This window comes from Bubalus bubalis, chromosome 11 (genome assembly GCF_019923935.1).
Source record: "Bubalus bubalis isolate 160015118507 breed Murrah chromosome 11, NDDB_SH_1, whole genome shotgun sequence".
NCBI classification, from domain to species: domain Eukaryota; kingdom Metazoa; phylum Chordata; class Mammalia; order Artiodactyla; family Bovidae; genus Bubalus; species Bubalus bubalis.
In genome coordinates, this window is record NC_059167.1 from 17,136,403 (window position 1) to 17,156,823 (window position 20,421).

At 45.3% G+C, this 20,421-nt stretch overlaps 1 protein-coding gene across 1 annotated transcript; it reads right to left on the minus strand.

The window, feature by feature from the left end:
* Positions 1-354: 354 nt before the first annotated feature.
* Positions 355-19,364, minus strand: DLST (dihydrolipoamide S-succinyltransferase). The gene is made up of 15 exons (XM_006053876.4): positions 19,227-19,364; positions 18,599-18,632; positions 15,477-15,525; positions 12,931-12,986; positions 12,721-12,795; positions 12,427-12,482; positions 11,822-11,933; positions 10,170-10,325; positions 9,725-9,801; positions 8,751-8,848; positions 5,363-5,493; positions 3,876-3,949; positions 3,490-3,573; positions 2,924-3,091; positions 355-1,943 (listed from the first exon to the last, which is right to left on the minus strand). Exons 1-15 carry the CDS (start codon positions 19,287-19,289, stop codon positions 1,809-1,811), a joined length of 1,368 nt encoding a protein of 455 aa, XP_006053938.2. The 5' UTR covers positions 19,290-19,364; the 3' UTR covers positions 355-1,808.
* Positions 19,365-20,421: the final 1,057 nt, after the last annotated feature.

The window sequence follows — 20,421 nt, forward strand, 5'->3', positions numbered from 1 at the left end:
GGACTGCGCGGGCAACAGCCAGGCTGCTTCAGCCTGGACACTACCAAGCACTGTCACACGTACGCCACACAGATCAGCTCTCAGCCCCATCCGCTGGCCCTCACAGACCACTGCCCCGAGGAGGACCTACCCTCATCTGTTCTGACTAACCTTGAGCATCTGGGTACCCACATGGCCATCAACTGCAAAATATGAAATTATGAGTCGCTCCAATACTCTCCCCAGTCCACCCCAGAAATAACATGGGGCCCCACCAAAATGTAAATGTTGGCATTTGAAGGGGCCTCAAGCAGGGGGGGACAAGTTTTTCTTCATCAGTACAACCTCAAAAGAACTACAGAAGCAGAAACACTGTTTGCGAACATTTGCCCTTTAATTTGCATTTAAAATCAGTTTTTAAATATTTTAGTTACGTTCTGAATAGTGAGACGTAGTAGCTGCTGCAGGCACTCAGTACTGGGTCCCACCCCTCCCCCCTCAACCCCCAGGCCTTGCTTCTTCACTCAAGATATAAATGGTCATTCCACACTAAGTAAGTGGCTCCGGGTTGTCAAGGGTCAGCAGCCTCAGGCCTGGATGCAGTTGGATACAATGTGATGAAGCCCAGTAACTCTCCTGACAAGATGTGTGCATTTAACCATGCTCTGAAGAATTCCAATGTCGGTGCCCAGACCCAAGGCAGTACCTCCGAGGTGACACTGGCCTTTTTCCCAACTGTGTACAAGCATCTTGGGCTGGTTTCCACCACAATCCATCCTGCACCAGACCTGTGTTCTATGGAGGAAGAGCCAAGGCTCCACTCCCGAAGGGCACTGACACAGGAAGGAACAGAACCACCTCTGCAACCCACAGGTTTATACCAACGGAATTTAAAAGCTCGAGATAATCCGAGCCAGTCCACAGGAAGTCACCTTCACGCCAATCTCTACCAGGAGTCGTGCGAGCCTGAGGTTGGGACACGCTCTGTCTCCCTACCAAGAAGTGCTAGCATCTAAGTGAGGACAAGATGGGAGAAACTGCTCCTAGCAGCCGGGAAAGGTCGGCACCACCACAGCTGTGTGTGCTTGGGCCAAAATGGGTCTTCGTGGTGCAGAGTTATGACGGAGAGTGTGAGGGCAGGCCTGGGCTCTGCTCCAGTCTCGTTAATAACACATGACCTCAGAATCTGCCCTCTCCCACCTCAACGCTGCCGACTCCCCGGCTCTGCCCCTCCAGATCCCCCAGCATGTGCTTCCTGGAAGGCGTAGAAGAGGCAGCTTTTAGACAATGACAGCTGAGAATGCAGGTGCCACTTAAGCAAAGCAGCACCCCGTGGCCTGTGGTACCTCCACACGGGTGGAATGGAGTGAGGACGTGCACAGCCAGGACAGAGGCTACTCCGAGCCTGGGAGGCAGAGCACCCTCCTAGGCGTCTCTGGAGAACAGACGTTCAAAAGATAGAAACTTAATCACATGGTCCCCGGCAGGTTCCCTATAGTGTACTGGACAGGAAGAAAGCGAAATCATCTCTGTGGAGGGCTAATGGGAGGAAAGGCAGGAATAATAAGGAGCATCCATTAAGGCTCTCTCTCTCCCTCAAGCCTAAGGAAATCAGATATTTGCGCGTAGGAGAGGGTGCAGAGAGGGAGAGAGCCTGGCAGGAACACCAAGAGAGACCTGCGACTGCTGGTTACATAGTGCCCTCGTTTCCTTGCTTGAGGCCAACAGCCTGTGCCTGTCACCAGGCTAACCTGGGGCCTGTGAGGGGACAGGGAGAAGACCGGTTTTCAGTTCCTGCATGGTTGATGTGTAGGGCACAAGGCTTCCTCCTAAAGGTCCAGTAGGAGGACTCTGGGATCCTCTACCGCTGCCTTGATTTTGCGGAGGAAAGTCACAGCCTCTCTGCCGTCAATCAGCCGGTGATCATACGTCAGGGCCACGTACATCATGGGCCGCACCTCCACCTACAGAGAAGAGAGGTCAACAGGTTTGCAGTGGGGCAGAGAAAGCCCTAATGAAGGGGGAAGATGACTAAGCACAGCCCACAGGTAAGTCCCCAGGTCCAGAGACTTTCCTACTTTGCTTTGTTGGTTCTAGATACAATGTGTTCAAAGACCAAGCCAGACCCTGAGTGCAAAACTCACATACTCAAAAACAAAAAGCTTAACCCAAGAAAACAGGAGTCTCCTTACAACTGTCTTTAAATAAAAACCATGCTCTGCCCTCTCACTTGTCTGCCATCTACAAGGAAAAGTTCCTCTTCAACTTTGGCCACCTGCAGTTTTTTCTTTAAAGATATAATAATTTTTTTTAACTTGGGGTCCACAAATTCTCTGAAACTCTATGCAAGGTTGGGTATATGAGCATTTTCAGCAGATATCTACAATTTTGGGATTCAAGGAGTTAGGGACTTCAACAGGTTCTAAACACAGGGGTCCCAGAAAATATTTTCCTACCAGCATAGCTCGCGGGGCCAGCTCAAGACCCTCTGGCCTCATTCCCTGATTCCCAGGAAAGCTCAAAGCCTCGTCACGACAAGCGGGCAGGCTGGCGGTGGCTCTGCACTGCTGCCCTCCACTTCCCGAGGCAAGGACCACGCCTTCGACGGACCCCCACACTACCTAGGGAAGGAAGCCTGCGGACTAGTCCCAGATGAAGGAGCAAGCTTTCTCAGCTCCATGGTGCTCAAACCTTCACGTGCCTCAGAACCATCTGTACTCTCTGCTTTACTAGGTCTGGGAAGGGGCCAAGAGTTTGCATTTCCAACAAGTTCCCAGGTGCTGCTGTTCCACACACAATTGAGAACCAATGCCTTAGCTATTAATTAGAAATGAAGAGATTCAACTTATGCCTGAAATTACAGCGAATCTTTAAGGAGCATTTAGTTAAGACTTCCCTCACCTCATCATGTAGCTGCTGGGACATTAATGGTGATGGTTCCTACCTTGCCTCCCATGACCACTGGTCTATCAACGATGGCATGCATGCCCAGGATGGCAGACTGAGGGGGGTTGATGATGGGTGTTCCAAAGAGCGAGCCAAAAACACCTCCATTGCTGATGGTAAAAGTACCACCATCCATATCTTCAATGGCAAGTTCATTCTTCCGGGCCTAAAAACAGATTTTATAATTGAAAGGTAATGTCAACTCAGCTTCCTCCACCTAAAGGAAGTCCAGAAGGCTCACATCTGAGATCAACGGTCCAAGTTCTAGCTTTAACTGAGATAGATGCCTGTGACTAGTTACAGGCCGGAGGAAAGGACTCCGGGACCTTTCCTTTTCCGAGCAGGTTTAACTGGATGAGATGAGATCTTCACTCACAAGAGCACCATAAGCTCCACCAGAGCCGTACTTCAGCTCTCGCACGTGACTGCCGTTCTCAGGGGCCATGTCCTCCTTTCACAACAAAGGGAGAGGCTCTAGCTCCCTGAGCACCGCTCACTGGCCCAGCCTCCCCAGGCTCTCTTCCCTGACCTGCCCTGCAGCTCACACACACCCTTCCATTTTACCTTCTCTCCCAGTTCACTGATGGTTCGCTCAATATCGGCATAATTCATTGTTTCCACATTCCTGATGACGGGAACAACCAGACCCTGATGAGAGTAAAAAGTTCTTTTCAGGTGTAAATTAATAGTACCCATTATAGTTACAATTCTCTTGATTCAAGCCAAAGGTCTCCCCGCCCCAGAGTATCTTACTCAACGTGATTAACGTACTCTAAAATATTTAGACTTGCAAAAGCTAGAAGAATGTGGTATGGTCAAAAACAGGTTTATTCTTCAAACAACTCCCTTCTAGAAAAACGAAAGTACAGAAAAAAGTCTCTCAAGAGGTCTGCTTCTTCAAATGGGTAAGAGTCAAAGACCAGAGCTCCCCACTTCTTGCTCCAACATACCCGAGGGGTGGCCACCGCAACGCTGATGTCAATATAATCCCTATACACCACCTCTTTGGTTGCGTCGTCAATCACTATGAGAGAGAAGACACACGTTACATACAACTCCCCAGGCCAAGGCTAGTGAGGGAACATTTGCATTAATAGAGTAAAAGTCCGAGATGCTTCATACGGTGTGGACTGACCAGCCAGCACAAAAACCGCTGCATTACAAGTGGCAGCTGGCACCCCTCTTACTCCCACTCTAACCAAGCTTAACTTCTCCCAAGTGTCCTGACTAAGCACAGGAGCATCCGTCTCCTCGGCAGCCCTGAGAAGGATCGGTACACGGGCTAACACAGGGTAAGTGTGTGCCCAAGTTCTCGTTCACCAGCTCTACTCCAGCCCTCTCTCAGCTAATGGCAGGTTTAAAAGTGCCCCCCAGAAAGGGCAAGTTAGTAAAGGAAGTGGAAGTGGGGGGATGTTGCCCATTCTGCTGCTGACTCGCAACAAGGAGCGAGGGAAGCCTCTTTCCAGAAGACTCAGTAGGAAGCGGTGTGGTCTGTCTTTAATATGCTAGCCTAAGAGAGCAAACCAATAGCTAAGAATTTAGGTCTGGTGCTCATGAGAAAATACAGGCTTGAGAATCTTTTCCATAGGAATTCTATGTTGTTTTGTAGATAAGACACCCCGGAAAAGCATATAAAGTGAGAAAGAGGCCAAGGGAACTCTGAGAAATGCCTGCATGTATGGGCAGGCAGAAGAGATGGAAAGAGTCATCAGGAAGCGTAAGAATGGAAGAAGTACAGAGGTTTCACATTTGGATGAAACGAAGCCCTTCCCCTACCTGAGGGCGCACCACTTGGTAGAAGGGATTAGGACTTCTATTTCTAGACCTTTCGGGACCCTGAACACTAAGGGTTGCAAAAGTACCCAATGTTCTCTAATCTTCCAAGGACACAGAGAATTGTCTCAGTGGAGAAGAGAACTGCTTGTTAAGTCAACATTTCAACGATGTAGGTGAGGAAAAAGTAAGGAAAATGAGCATCAAGCCCACAAAAGAGGGGCCAAACCCAAGGCCTTCCAATGAAGTCCACTGACCAGAAATCAAAGGTCACCCTGGAGCTATGCCAAGTATAGAAGTCAGGTCCCAAGATAACAGGGCTTGTGGGAGGGTGGGCACCAGCCGCAACATGAGTTTCCACACTGACATGAGAAACTTGGAGAAATGGACTGGCTCAGAACTGCCTGTCGCCAGAGCAGCTGCCAAGCTCTGCACTGGGAAGGGAACCTGTTCTGTCCAGCTGGTGGGGAGGAAGCACTCTTGATGCCCATTCAGGAAGGTCAGTCCAGAAATCCCTAAGAAAGGTACTCAAGTACTCATACATCTGAAATAAGAAGCCTCAGTTGGAGGACCATTGTCTTTGTGTCTTGAGAGTGGGGGAGAATTTCTGTATTTACACACATACCTCCAGGACCTCTGTTGATTCTGGCCACGACAAACTCACCTGCATTTACCACAGGCTGCTCCTGCAAGGCAAAGGCTGAGGCCTTCACAAATGCTGACATGAAGCCTAGTTTGAGGTTATGTTTCTTCAGAAAAGCATCTTTGTGCCGAGCCCGCATCTCCTGGATATTACTGCAAGAACACATTACAAAACAAACTGACCACAAAAGAAGCCTCAATTCTGACTTTCACACTAGTTTCTAACTCCAGGCATACAACTGGGTAAAGTTTTCCCTTATTCTGGACCATCTAAGTTCAAGTTTTGAAATAGTCCACTAGAGGTTAACACAATTACTTCATTCCTTTAAAAACCTGGATCCAAGGGAATCAGATCCACTCTATGTAAGGATGTTTTAATGCTCCAGAAGTCAGAGATTTTGTGACAGACAAAATGAATGAGTTCATAGAGCACATCAACAGCTTCACCCTGGACAAGAAAGTGACTTCTAGCTACACTGAATTCATGAGCTATCTACTCTGAAAATAGTTTTGGTTTTTTTTTTTTTTCTTAAAAGCATAAAGTCCATAAAATAAGCACCATTCTGTTTATTAAACAGGCTTCCCTGGTGGTTCAGATGGTAAAGAATCTGCCTGCAATTCAGGATACCCAAGTTCAATCCTTTGGTTGAGAAGATCCCCTGGATAAGGGCATGGCAACCCACTTCAGTATTCTTGCCTGGAGAAGTCCATGGACTGAGGAGATTGGCAAGCTACAGTCCTTGGGGTCACAAAGAGTTGGACATGACTGAGCGACTAACTTTTTCATTAAATATTTGTTTATTTTCAAAATACCACCAAACCTAATTATGACTTTCTTGTGACATTCATAACAAATGAAAACAAATAAAACCCCAAACCACACAGGTGCACAGGTTTCATGTGAGCAAAAGCAGTCTTGACTACCTATGGATGGATACAATCCAGTGTTGTGTTAGGCTCATGAGGAAGTCAGTGTATTCATGCATCTCCCCAGAGTGAGCAGTTCCATCTGCTTGGTTCCTTCAAATGGGCACTAACACCCACCACACATGGTGGTCAATGCAAGACACCAAGACATAGATAATACACAGTTCTTGCCCTTAAAATTAATTTAATGGACATAGTTTCCTTGGTAATTAGAAACATGTGTGGACCTAAGCTTTTTAAAGTATAAGCAGCAAGGCTACTGGGAAACCTTTGCAGTGTGACCAGTCTTTGTTCTTTTGGGGCTGGTTTTTCACGAACATACAACACATGTACTGGAGTTAGAGGGAAATGGCTTTCCCATCATTTTGCTGCAGAAATCTCCGTATTTATGGGAAGACAGTTGCATGATGGAAATTGAATTTAACTTTATCTCAGGCCCAAATGCTCAGTTTTCTCTTTCTCCCTCTAATGGCTTAATCTGACATTAGCACGAAAGATAAGATGGTATAACTTTAACTCCCCTCTTTAGACCTCTTGCTTTTTAAAACGGAAGTTTTCCTAGGGGGACTGATTGGGTTTAAAATGTTTGTTTTCCTGAGTCTAACTACATTTAGTGCTAGGATTACCACCCTAAAGACATTACTGGTTCCCAAGACACAAGAGCTGCAGAAGAGGGAAAGAGAAGCGATAAACATCTCTGCTCTCAAAACTGCCCAAATGCTATTGTCTGGTCATTAAGTAGTTTCTATTTCAGAGTTCTGTCCTTGGAGGCAGAGGCTGGGACAACAGGGGAGAGGAGGAGGTCTCAGAAAGGCCCCTTATGGGTTAGCTGATCAGCACAAGACCCAAAGGGCACTCAATCTAAACCAGATTACTGACTGCAGAGGGACCCCAGGCCATCATTAAGTGACACCTCGATTAGCTGCTGAAAGGAGATCCAACTACTGTACTTACTTTCCAATCAAAGCTGTTGGGCCAACTGCATCTTTCAAGGCCACAAATATTTACATGTTTTGTCTTAAGGAATTGGGTAGAATTTCAAAATCCAATTCGTGTACAATTTGGCCCTAATGCACTGAAACATAAGCTGCAGCCTTTGTGATTCATTAGTCAAGGTCCTTCCCTACATCCTATGGATACAAGAGAAATCTTTGGCTTGGATGACATCTAGTCTTTTGGGGAAGCTTCACAAAAGAATGGATGACATCCAGTGAAATGGACCACAGAACCCTACTCTGAGCAATGCTACAGCATGCTGTCACTAAACCATCTCCCTCTCTACATTTTTCAGACCCTTTCCAAAGGAAACCATTTACCCTAGTGAAATGCAGATTAGCAGACTAAGCACTTGGGATAAAAAGAAGCCAAGAGATGGCCTAAAGACTTGATGACTTTACTTCCTGTATTAGATATGAACTCTTACCCTGGCCCTTAAAACATTCTGAAATATGGATGCAACTTTCTTTACCATTCTTTCCTACACATCTTCCTCACAGTGATTGTTTCTCAGGTGTGTCCTGTCCTTTCCTATCTGTGCCAGGTCCATACTGTTAACATCTTCTGGAATGACCTTCCTCCATTACATCAAAATGTGAATTGTTAATGCCCCTTAAATATCTTTTCTCCAGGAACCCTTTTCTGACTCCTACCTCCACCTCAAAAACAAACAATCTCATTCTCTCCTCCACCTCACACTTTTTGTATTTTTCTAGATACTTGTTTTTCTAGATTGTATTTTGCATTTATCCAACAAGATGGTAGCTCCAGGCTAAGGGTTCTTTATCACTCATCTTTGCATCCCACCAAAATATAGCGTAATATCTTGTGGACAAGCACTCAAAAACCGTCTGTTAACTACAATCTCTTCCCTACACCTGTAAACAAAGTTGTGCAGAAGAAAAGTGAGTCAACAATTAGCTCACTATAGAGATGGGCTTACTGAATCAGCACCTTTGGTTAATATTCTGAGGTTTTTACCTTTAAAAGCAAAACTTGCTTCCCATTTCATTACTGAAGTTGAGAAAGGTGAAAGATATGAAAAGCCTATGCCTTTCTACCCACTCAATCCTGAGTCGCTTAGGAACACACATAAGGAGCAGTTACAGTGAGAAGGAAGCAGGGTATGACCCCCTGACTCTGGGCGTGCTATCAAATGATTCTCCATCCTGAAGGGGAGCCTTGTTGGCCTGACTCCCCTATCTCTACTTGTTAACAGTGGTCATTAGACTTTAAGACTATTACCAGCCTCATTTATCAGAAATCACAAGATTCAGGTATAAATCCACAAGGCTAAGTTTTTTAAGTCACAGAGGAGGCAGGCATAGTATTAGGAAAGTCAATCAGAGAATGAAACCAGTGGGTCACTCTGTGTAAGTCAAGAAACAGTGCAAAGAAGTCCTTCTTTCCTGTTAAGTTAGTTTTGGGCAAGTTCAAGTGTTCTGCAAGAAAAAGAGCACAGGGAGGAGGAGGACTAGAGCTCTCACCTCATGTCAATCTCATTGAAAGTGGTGAGCATCGCGCAGGTGTTCTGGGCCTCCTTCAGACGCTGGGCGATGCGCTGCCGCATCCTGTTCATCTTCTCCTGAAAGGGAGAGTGGGCCAAGTATTGACAACCTGGTGTCTTTGGGCCTAGCCCTCCCACTTAGTCTGCAGGAGCACTGGGCTTGCTGGGAGGGGATAATTAAGGACTGTAGTATCTAAATACAGGAAGAGATCCAGGCTTCCTCTTTCCTGTGGTGGCTTGCTCCTCTGAGCAAAAACAAGGAAATACAGATAAAAACTATTCACTCCAATGTGCCCTGAAGTCTGATGAAGAATAAAGGCCCAGGAAATGGTTTGGTTTATAAACCAAAACCAGTTTATGGAAAGGAAGAGTGTGGTGTAGGGCTAGCCAGCCCAAGAGTCATTATAGACAAGGCAATTTCTGGTGATAAAGACTTGCATGAGAATAGCTACTTCTGGAATGGAAACTCAGAAGCAACACATTTTTCAGGCTATCGTATTTTTATGAGGTATTCTCAGGCAGAGGAACCCACACTCTTGACCATACTTCCTTGAGGTTTTATGTCTGCCCCTGACTGCCACTGGGCAGCCCTCAGCTAAGCATCCCGGAAGAACAGGAATAGAGTTCGCTAAACCACCTCTCTGAAGTGTGGGAGGGAGGAGAAGCGTTACTAGGCTACCATCCCCTGCATGCACCTTTCTCATGCACAGCACTTCAATGGTAGCATGACAGAGTGGGAAAAAACCAGTGGACAAGTGTTCAGAAGACCTCCAGTTCTACTCTTTTCATTTGACGGTCATGTGAATGAACAAGTCACTTCCTAAAATGAATTTCCTTGCCAGGCCAAGAGAATCAGCTGCAGGCCACTCAAAGGCAGGCAGAGCATACCCATATTTTATTAATCTCAACACTGCTCCTCGGCTTCTTTCTTGAAAGTGGTCCTTAGAGGCTTACCCGATGCTCTGAACGCAGACCTATACCAGCTCCTGCCTCAGCTCTTGGAGGGGCAGCGGTGGGTTTTACAGCAGACACTGTAAATGAAGAGCGGGTACACTGCATCAGACAATGAGAAACATTTACTCGAGTATATGCCCGTGCTTTCACACTGCACTTGTCACTTAAGCTTCAAGGTATGCTGAGATATATTAGTATCACTCCTACTTCACAAATGAACAATCTGGTCAGAGAAGTTAAATAACTAGTCTAAGGTCACACAGCTATACACAGAAAGCTGAGATGCAAACTCAGGTCTTCTGATACAAAGTCTAAAGTTTCTTCTACAATGCAGCCAATGAAACCTGTCCAGAGCCATAATTAGTCTTAGACTTTGCCCTCTGAGGGAATGTGGCGTTAGATGAGATGGTCTCCATAGAAAGACAAGTGGGAGGCAGAGGCTTACCTGGTTTGCTAGTGAGCGGCTGTGAGGGCGAGGGCACAGGTGGCATCTGGGTGGGTATAGGGGCTGCAGGGGGAGGAGGAACGGCAGACACTGTGGGTTCTGCTTTTGGGGCTGCGGCAGCAGGAGCTGCAGCTGGCGTGGCCTTAGCAGGAGCAGCTGGAAAACAAGAAAAATAGATGCCATTGGCACTATGTGGAATGGAAAGCAACCAAACTGCAGATACTAAGTAGAATTTAGCAGCAAAAGCTCGCTCTCTCATCAGTTAACAAATGCTTCCTGAGTACCTTCCATACATGTAAGGCTATGAGATACACAGAGTGATTTAAGGCAATGTTCTTTCCCCAGGACTCCTAAATGTCCTACATAAGATAACTGGCTGAATTCACCTGCCTTCCTGATTGCATAAATATCTATTAGTCATCAAATTCAGCCAGTACTTTCAAAGCACCTAAGTCAATGGTAAAAGACTTCAAAGCAAAAAAACCCCAGCAATTTAAGATGTTGAAACACACACATAAAAGCAACAACTTTCCAGTTACAGTAATACTGATTATCTCCTATGTCTCCTATTTTAACATCACATGTGGTAAACTCAACTATTAAAAAATAAACGCTTAAATAATCAAGGACACATTTTGACTTAAGAGTTCAAAGCATTTTATCTAGAATACCTCTCAGAAACCAATGAGGTGGTCAAGCAATGAAATTCACAACTTTAAATATTTTTTTATTTTACCCATTTGGATATCACCATCTGGGTTTATATGTAAATCAGAAGAACAGCCTCTTAAGGAATGGTCAGAAGATGAAATTCTCCAACTAGAAGAATCAATCTTATTCCCTAGTCTTCTACTGTATGTTCTTTCCATTCTGGGCTTCTGATCTTAACCTGATCAAACATAATGAGGCCATCTACAATCTTTCTGCTTAACTACCTTAACCATGAAATAGACTTTAGTAGTTACAGCATTTAACTAAGAATCAAAAGTTTTCTTCCCTAATCTCTAATACACTGACTATAAGATCCAATATAAATTCATTTCCTTATTTCTTCTTTCTTCCCAAGAAAAATTCAACCCTCCCTAAAAAATGTTGTGACAGAACAGATGTGAAAAAACTACTCCAAAATTCTCAATAGACATGATGAAACACTGCTTCTTCTCACTTTAGAATAGTGGCTCCCAGCCCTGGCTATGTATCAGAATCACTTGGAGAGTGTTAAAGACAATAACAAAAACTATGATAGATAACCAGGATCTGAAAACCCCAGATTTAATATATCAGAATCCCTTGGCCTCAGAATCGGGGCATTTGTATTATTTTTAAAGCCCCCATGTGACTCTGCTGCCAGGGTCGGGGAAGGGGACAGGAAAAAAAAACACTCTCTCTAGAATCTTCTTCCTTCCTATTTAAGAAAAGGTCCAGCACCAAAAAGAACACTACTGTGAGGTTTATTTTCTTAATACCCTTTTCTTCTAAAACTTGACATTTAAAGTTCACACTATACATATATCTCTCTCCTCTTACTGCCTCACTAAAGGTAGAGGGAATGCAAAATGGTACTTGATGTATCAAGGAATTAGTATATTATGCTCAGCCCCAATTCCAAGGGGGAACACTGGAGACCTTGACAACCAGGAGAACTTCTTTACCGCCAGTTTTCCTGAGTGTGAAAAGAGGAGTGCCTCCTTCTACTTTTCCCCCATCAGGTACCAAAAGAGCTTCAATCACGCCATTTGCTGGTGACGGAACCTGCACAGAGGTCTTCAAAAGGAAGACAGATGGAGAAAGAGTCCAAATTTTTACTCAGCATTAGAAAATTAATTGTATAGAATCGCAAATGAGTCACAAGAGATGCAACACAGATATACAAGACCCTGCATAAACATCAAGGCCACACTTTCAGAATAAGAGTAATCAATGCTACTGTGAAGATGCACCTTGTCTGTCCTTTCTCAGAAACATTAAAGCAAGATTCAGTTAGTGTGTTGCCAAGTGATACATAAAAAACAACTGGAAACAGTTCATGTATACACACACAAAAGCTACAATACTAAAGTACATAGTACATACACCTAGAACAATCTAAAATTAAACGTTAAATGCTTTTCTTTTTTCTTTTTACTGAGCTATTCCAACAATTTTACTGAGGCAGCTAACAATTATCTTCAAACAACAACTAAGTCCCTGTTCCTTTCATTAGGTTAAGACACCAAGGGGAGACCATGAAAAGATGGCACCAATAGGGCAAGCCTACCTTGTCAGTTTCAATCTCACAAACCACTTCATCTTCTGCAACTGTGTCTCCAACAGCTGAAAAGACAGTCAAAGGCTACCTGTTAGGGGTGAGCAGTGCGTAACAAGAAAACTAGCCACAAAATCCCCTTTGGCAGGTGTTACAGGACCCCCTTCCTACAGGCCAGGGGAAAGTACACTGCATGTAAGGAAGAGTGGAGCCACAGGTTCCACTGATTATCATGGAGGTGAGGGGAGTAAAGGGGACTTTTCAAAAGTATTTAAACTTAACAAGTGAGAAGGCAGTAAATCTTACCTTTCTCCCACCTGACATCCCCCTCTGTGACAGATTCTGCAAATGCTGGGGTTTTGACTGTAATCACATCATCCTCTAGGAAAAAAGGGGAGGGGGGGGAAATCACGCAGTCCATATTTCTCCTTTTTTTTCTGCCATTAAATTCAGTCAATTGCTATTCTTCTCATTAAAATTCCATTCCCAAGAATGCAGGGAGCTGAAGGTACTTACTGCACACAGCTGTAGTTCTAAAGAAGCGAACGCTGAAGATATTACTGCTGTTAATGCTACAAAACAAACATAAAAGTAAACTCCTTTAACAGGTGAATCACTCACATTTTAGTCTAGATAAGGCATGAGAATCACCTTCCCTTTATTTTTAATTAATTTTTATTGGAGTATAGTTGATTTACAATGTTAGGTTTCTGCTGTACAGCAAAGTGAGTTTGTTATACAAATACCCACTTTTTAGATTCTTTCACCTCCCTTTAAACCAGTGATTCTTGACTAGGAGTGGCCATCACTGTTACCTGGGGAACTTTTTCAAAGCATACCTGTCTAGGCCCCATTCCCAGAGACCCTGACTCAGCAGGTCTAGAGTAAAGCCTGGATTACTTGGCTGCCTCAAACAGTGAGGCCCTTGGGTGAGTGAAATGCGCTGCAGTGAAATGCCAGCTCTTCCAGAACAGACTTACATTTGCATCTTTGAAGAAAAAGACAGCGTCCTGGTCCTTTGCATAATCACAAAAGGACTCAGCTTCCTGATTAGGTTTTTTCTTAACTAAATCCATGTAAGATAAAACTGTGTGCCCTCAGGGTACTTTGCCTCGTAAAACAGAATTTCTGTTTATGTGACTATAGATTTAGATAAGACAGCAAGATGAAAGTAAAACAAGGTGTTATATGCAAAATAAACAAAACAAAACAAACAAACCCCACTGAAAACCTCATAATCTCCTGTTCTCCTGCCAGAAAGCAGCACATCAGTCCACTCTGGACTCATTCAAGAGGAACCGCAAAAGAGCAAGGTATTCTCTGATATGACACTAACTTGAAATAATGTAACCTGGAGAATGATATGACTTTGTATGCATAAAGCCATGAACCACTGGTTACCACTGGAGACAGGAAAACGTTGATATATATGTTATCTGTGGTTATCTGTCACATACACACATTTTGGAAGAGTGATTTGGACTTCAGGACTGTCTGAATATTCTACAACGAGCACCTTTACAATAAAAAGTGAAACAGATTTAAGTTGCCTTTGGTATTTTTAAGTTCTGTGTAAAATCAAGGGAAAATATGTTATTAAAAAAAATATAGAACACAAAGTGTTCTGCATAAAAGTTTCCAACCATGTATAGGTACACGTACATGGGCAAGAACTAACGGGTAATGTGTCAATGCAGAGACTGCTCTCTGAGGACACCCAGAACCTGGCACATCGGCTATCTCTGGGAATAGGAACGTAGTAGCACAGGAGATCAGGATAAAATCTTCTCATGCACACTCTTTTTACTTTTCAACCATGTAAATGTGTAACCTATTAAATAAAAACATAAAACCATAGTTTTACAATAAAAGTTTTTTAGTAAAACAGGTACCTTATTCACAGAAAAAAGACAAAATACAATACAAAAACAGTTACTAGGTTAGAGTAATACCCTAATCTGTGATCCTCATCATTCAAAGTTTAAGGGTTTTTAAAATAATTTACTTTCAAATAGTTATTTGTTTTATTTATTGCATAGGATTTGTGGTCGCTCTAATTTTCATTTAAACTATAGATGAGAAACACAGTTTGACACTCCCTAAATAATTTTTAATTTTCAAAAGTATTAGATGTTAACAGTAGTAAACTTAGAAAGAGCAAAAAGAACATTTACAATGGGACTATACCATACAATACAAAAGGAATAATTTTATAATCTGCTTTTTCCCACTTATAGAATGAACATATAACATAGCATAGCCTAACCAATCCATTGCTGTTTGACCATTCTGAGAAACACAGGTACACTAGGAGTTCAGTACAGATTCCTAGAAATGGGATTGCTAGATCAAAAGGTACACACAGTTCAAAGACTTATGAATGTCAAATTGACAGTGTAATGCACAGTGAAGAAGGAGCAATCTGCTGACCCTTCATTTTGAAGATTCCACCTATAGAGAAAAATAGCTTGACGGCTGCTCAACAGGAAACTAAAGAGCATCCTCTTACTACCACCCTGAAAATATTTGGAAGCAAAGTAGCATTAAGCAACATTCATAAGCAGAAGTTAATCTGAAACACACATGGGTGGCCTCTCTCCAAATTTTGCATTATGCAACAGTAGCATTCATTCCCTCTACACTAGTCAAAGTCCCAGGACTTAAATGACTAGTCTCTTGCTTTTACTGTTTCTAAAATGTGTAACTATGCAACCAAAAGGATGCTCTTAACCTCCACAATAAACATAACCTCCAGTCCTTCAGCTTCACTTGTATCCAACCAGAATATTTAGGAGCACCCTTCTATCAATTCCCATAAAAAGAGGATTCCAGCTCCACTTTCACTATAATCTGAACACCTGGTCCTGACACACTCCTGGTCCAATACTTCACATGGGGCTGAAGCTCAGGCTCGTATCATAAATTAACATCAAGGTCAGGTCGAGGGACTCAATATAACCAGCTTGATTACTAGGCTTGAAAGACAGGAAAGAAAGCAGATGGTCAAACTGGTGTCTTCAATACCCCGGGTCCACATATCTGTGCTCCCCAGTGATACTTACACAGTCTTCCTGCTGTCAGGGTAACCTGGTCCCTGACATAAGGAGATCCCTGCAAGAAACAAAACAACTCTTAACCAACAACTCTTTATCTCATACAGGATACCTGCTGGGAATGGAGAAGAAGTTGTTCACCCCCTAACTCAGAGAGAGCAGGATCAACAGCAGGCAATAATATAATCTGTATCACACAGTCCTGTCTCTTAAACTTTTCCACCATAGTAATCGTAATGGCAGAGAACAACGGGTATGTGAGACTGTGGGGAATGGGTCTGAGGAAGAAAGGGGAGAATTCTATCATCTTATTTATCTCGAAATTCATAAACTTTCATTATCCCTGTATGTTTTCATGATAGAATGCCTCTACTTCCCAAGTTTTCAAATACAACTGAAGCCTGAAGGAGACACATGATAGCTTATCCTGTGACTACACACAGCCTAGTGAAGCAGTGGAACGTTTGGCCAGAGTTTGTTTCCCTGGTTACTTAAAATGCACTGAGCTGGAAGTCTTGTTGCCTGAATCCCAACAGCAAAGACTAGGCTGCTTCAGGCCCTAGGTCTTCAGCTTGCTCAAGCAAACTATCACACCTCCTTTCCGTTTACTGCCTTCCCACTCTTGCCGAGACCTTCCATTCTGGTCGCACTTAACAAGGTGAGAGCTGCTTTCTGCTCCACCAATTGTCCTTATTACAAATAACCGCACTGCCGCAACAGACAACTAATTACTCTATCTGCTTCACCTGATTATATTCTTTCATGTGTCTTGTTTTTTTCAGATCAAAAACAACTCTTGTTGAACCATGGGCATAGGAAATACCAACTGGAAGACAATTCTCTCTTGTCCCAGCTTCCCACAAACATCCTCGAGGTTTCAGTCACGTAAGTCACCTCTTTATGTCCAACAGCCAACAACTATAGTACAAATCCCAAACACAGCATGTATGAGCTTGCAGCAAGCAAGCAGCCCATACTGATTTTTGGAACTCTAATTCCACTTTAGAGTTTATCCTACAGCAAGTTTCATTTATACAGTGCTTTAGAATTTATAAAAAGCTTTCACATAATGACCTCATTTTGATTTTCATCTAACACTCCCTCAAGTGGAATGACCATTGCCATTATTCTCATTTCATATATAAGGAGGGCTTTTGGAGGTTAAGTGACTAGCCCAAGGAGAAGCCCTGAACCACAGCACAAAAACCAAGAACAAGTCTCTTCCCATTGTCCTGCCAGTCTATAAAATGGAGAAAATGTTTACTGACATTTTTCAAAATTCCAAGGTAAAGAGTTTATTACTGAGAGTCCCCTATGAGCTAACACTGTGCTAGGTTCTTATGATCTCATGACTCTAAGGATCAAGTCCAAAAACTTTACACATTCCTGTCCAGCCCTTCCAGACAAGCTTCTTTTCCATTTCTATGACTGGTCATGTCTCTTCCTGTCTGAAAACTTTGCATAAGCCATTCCCTTTGCCTAGAATATCGTTCTCTTGGCCAACTCCTATATATTCTCCAAGACTTGGCATAAATGTCACTTCTCTGGGGAAGCCTTTACTGATAGTGCCACCTCACTCTCCACCCTCCCAAGCCTGGCTATATCATCCCACCCCCTACTTCTCTTTCACAGTAATCACAATGTAATTATGTACTTATGTAATTAAGGGTACTTATGTACCCTCCTGGAGGGTAGAGACCACCTCTATCCCTGCCACCTAGCATACTGTCTGGCATGTAGTAAGAATTCAACAAATAATCTATTCATTATGAGTAAATGATTGGAGAAGGCAATGGCACCCTACTCCAGTACTCTTGCCTGGAAAATCCCATGGATGCAGGAGCCTGGTAGGCTGCAGTCCATGGGGTCACTAAGAGTCGGACATGACTGAGTGACTTCACTTTGACTTTTCACTTTCGTGCATTGGAGGAGGAAATGGCAACCCACTCCAGTGTTCTTGCCTGGAGAATCCCAGGGATGGGGGAGCCTGGTGGGCTGCCGTCTATGAGGTCACTAAGAGTCGGACACGACTGAAGCGACTTGGCAGCATCAGCAGCATGAGTAAATGATAATATGACTGGGTAGGAGTTCAGGCTGAGGAGCAGACCCGGCTTGACCAATAGTTGGCAGAGTGACCTTGGTCAAGGCACTTAACCTCTCTTAGCCTTGAGTCATACATTTGTAAAATAGAGAATATTTATTTTACTGTTTCTTGATGAGTAACTGAAAAAAATGCACAGAAAGCACTCAAAACAATACTTGGCACACAGAATGCCCATAAGAAAATCAACTCATTCAACGAATATTTATGCCAGGCATATAAAAAATTATTGGGATAAAAACCTGAATTCTTTCCACTCATCTTTCGGCCATCTTCTATCTCATACCACTCTCTCCCTCAACCAAAATGCTCTGGCCAAATCACCTCTTTTGCTAGTTCCAAAATACTGATGAGCGCTTTCATTCCTCAAGGACTTTATACATGTCATTCCCTTTCCTTCTCCTGCTCTTCATCTGGATGGCCCCTGTCCTATCACATCCTCTGGGTCACAGCTTCAGTGTCCAGCTTCATTTGTTTCCTTTTCAGCATTCATGAGAGTCCATTTGTTGAGCAATTTACATACTTTCTTTCCCTAACTAGGTTGTAAGCTTCCGGAGGGTGAGAAACCCACTCCACCCCCCGCCCCCCCTTCACTGCTGTATCCCTTGTGAGTGCCTAGCAGCACAGGTGCCTGACACTGAGTAGATACTGAGTAACTATGTGCTAAATGAACAAACGGCAGCTGTTACTAAATAGCATTTGGGGTGGCTTCCAGTGGCTAGGACTCAGTACTTCCAACCAATGCGGGGCGTGGAGGGTGGGTGGCGGGTGGCGAGGATGGGGGGCGGCGATCCCCGTTCCATCCCTGGTCGGGGAACTAGATTCCCAAGTGCCTCAACTAAGACCCGGTGCAGCCAAATACATCAATAATTTTTTTAAAAAAATAAGAGTCTTTTGTTTCGCTCCTCTCTCTCTCTCTCTCTCTCTGAACACGAGGCGGAGAAACACAGGCACCCGATTTCCTCACACGCGGCTCTGCCCAGGAGGAGGAGAGAGCATTTTTAGGGGACGGCAAAAGGGCAGAACTTACCAGGCAGGGAACGTCTCACTAGAGGGCAGTTCCCCTGTTGAGAAAGAAGATGTCGGTCACCCGAGACGAAAAGTGAGGGAAGAAACAGCTTTTTCAAGTACAGACTTAAAGCTGCCCCCGGGACTGGTGACAGGTGAACCTCGGGCCTCCTCCCAAAGGCAAAGGCTACAGCAAGAACGCGGGCGGGACGCCGGGCCCGCCAGACTATCTCAGCCTTCCCCCACGGAGTGATAACCCACTGGCTTTTTAACAGATTAGAAAAGAGGCCCCCGGATCCAGTCGGGGGCTTCCGCGGCGCCCCCCGCCCCCGAGCTCTAAGAGAGTCTGGTGCCCGGGCGGGCGCGGTTCTGGGCGGCTCCTCGGACCGCGCGGACTGAGGGTGGGGTCGGGCAGGGGCCGCGGCGCCTGCGGCCGCGGGAAAGACCCCGGCCACTAGGCTCCACAAGACGCCCCCGGAGGCGACAGCGGCTCCGGGCCGCCCAGCTCCGCGGCGGCGGCCTCCGCGTCCCGGTGCCCTTGGTGCCCGGCCTGGCCGGGGCACCACGCCCCTTGTCGTCCCCACGCCACCCCTGTCTGCCCGCCGGCGACTTTCTCAGCCGCCGGGGGTCTCGGCTCGGTCGGACCGTACCTTCTGGAAGGCGGACAGCGAGCGGCTGAACGCCCGGGACGCACAGCGGGACCGGGACAGCATCACGGCGGCGGAGCCGAGGGCGGGCGGACACCGGATATCGGGCCCGGCAGCAACCGGAAGCGGGGCGGGCCGCGGCACCCGCTGCTCGGGGAGAGGGGCGGATGGCTGTCCGGACCGAACCACTGGCGGACTGAACGGGGGGGCCTGTTGCGGCTCAGGCCGGGCCTCCCGAAGGCTCCTGAGACCGTTCGGCGACAGATCGCCCCCGCCCCGGGGTCCCACCCTCCCCGTATCTCTCCGCGGAGCGTTCGGATAAACTGGGCGCCCATCTCTCTTGGGACACCCCCCCACACAGGGCACCGCGCCATTCCTCCCCTGCATTCCCGGGGGTCAAAAAGCGGAAGGTGGCGTGGGCTTCTTCGGACTCGAACCTTGGCTGACGTGCCTGTGCGATCTTACACTTTGTGTGGACTTGGGCAGGTGACGTTGCTTCCCTAAGCCTCAGGTTCCTCAAAGATAGACCAGGAAAAAAAAAAAAAAATCACTTCGCTCGCTCCTTAACCCCGGAACAAAGAAACGGAGCACCGAGGAACCTCTAAAGGGCTCCCATTGCCCGTTAACTGACCTGAAGATGTTCACCAAGCCTTCTTCTGCATCCTTTTCTCCTCATCGTCCCTTCTCAAACTCTCTCCAGCTAAGCTGGTTGTTCCCCATACCTCTTGCGCGTTTTGGAGGCTGTTCATTTGTCATTCTACCCCTAGAATATAAACTCCATGAGATTAGGAACCTGGGCTATCTTGTTCACTTCTTTTATCTCCGGCCATTTATTAAAATTACAGTTTTTGTTGAAATATTATTGACTTGTAGCACTGTATACGGAGAAGGCAATGGCAACCCACTCCAGTACGCTTGCCTGGAAAATCCCATGGACGGAGGAGCCTGGTGGGCTGCAGTCCATGGGGTCACTAAGAGTCGGACACGACTGAGCGACTTCACTTTCACTTTTCATTGTCATGCATTGGAGAAGGAAATGGCAAGCCACTCCAGTGTTCTTGCGTGGAGAATCCGAGGGACGGCAGAACCTGGTGGGCTGCCGTCTATGGGGTCGTACAGAGTCGGACACGACTGAAGCGACACAGCAGCAGCACTGTATAAATTTAAGATAGCGTAACTTGATGAGATTTATGCATCT

Bases quoted from the DNA above. Each gene is read 5' to 3' on its own strand.
- DLST (XM_006053876.4), bottom strand. From the start codon at position 19,289: ATGCTGTCCCGGTCCCGCTGTGCGTCCCGGGCGTTCAGCCGCTCGCTG. The intron at 3,950-5,362 runs GTGAGTTTGTCG...TCTCTCTCATAG, and splicing joins GCAGCCTGTGGTAAATGCAG to TGATTGACGACGCAACCAAA. The intron at 1,944-2,923 runs GTAGGAACCATC...TCTTCTCTGTAG, and splicing joins CAGTGGTCATGGGAGGCAAG to GTGGAGGTGCGGCCCATGAT.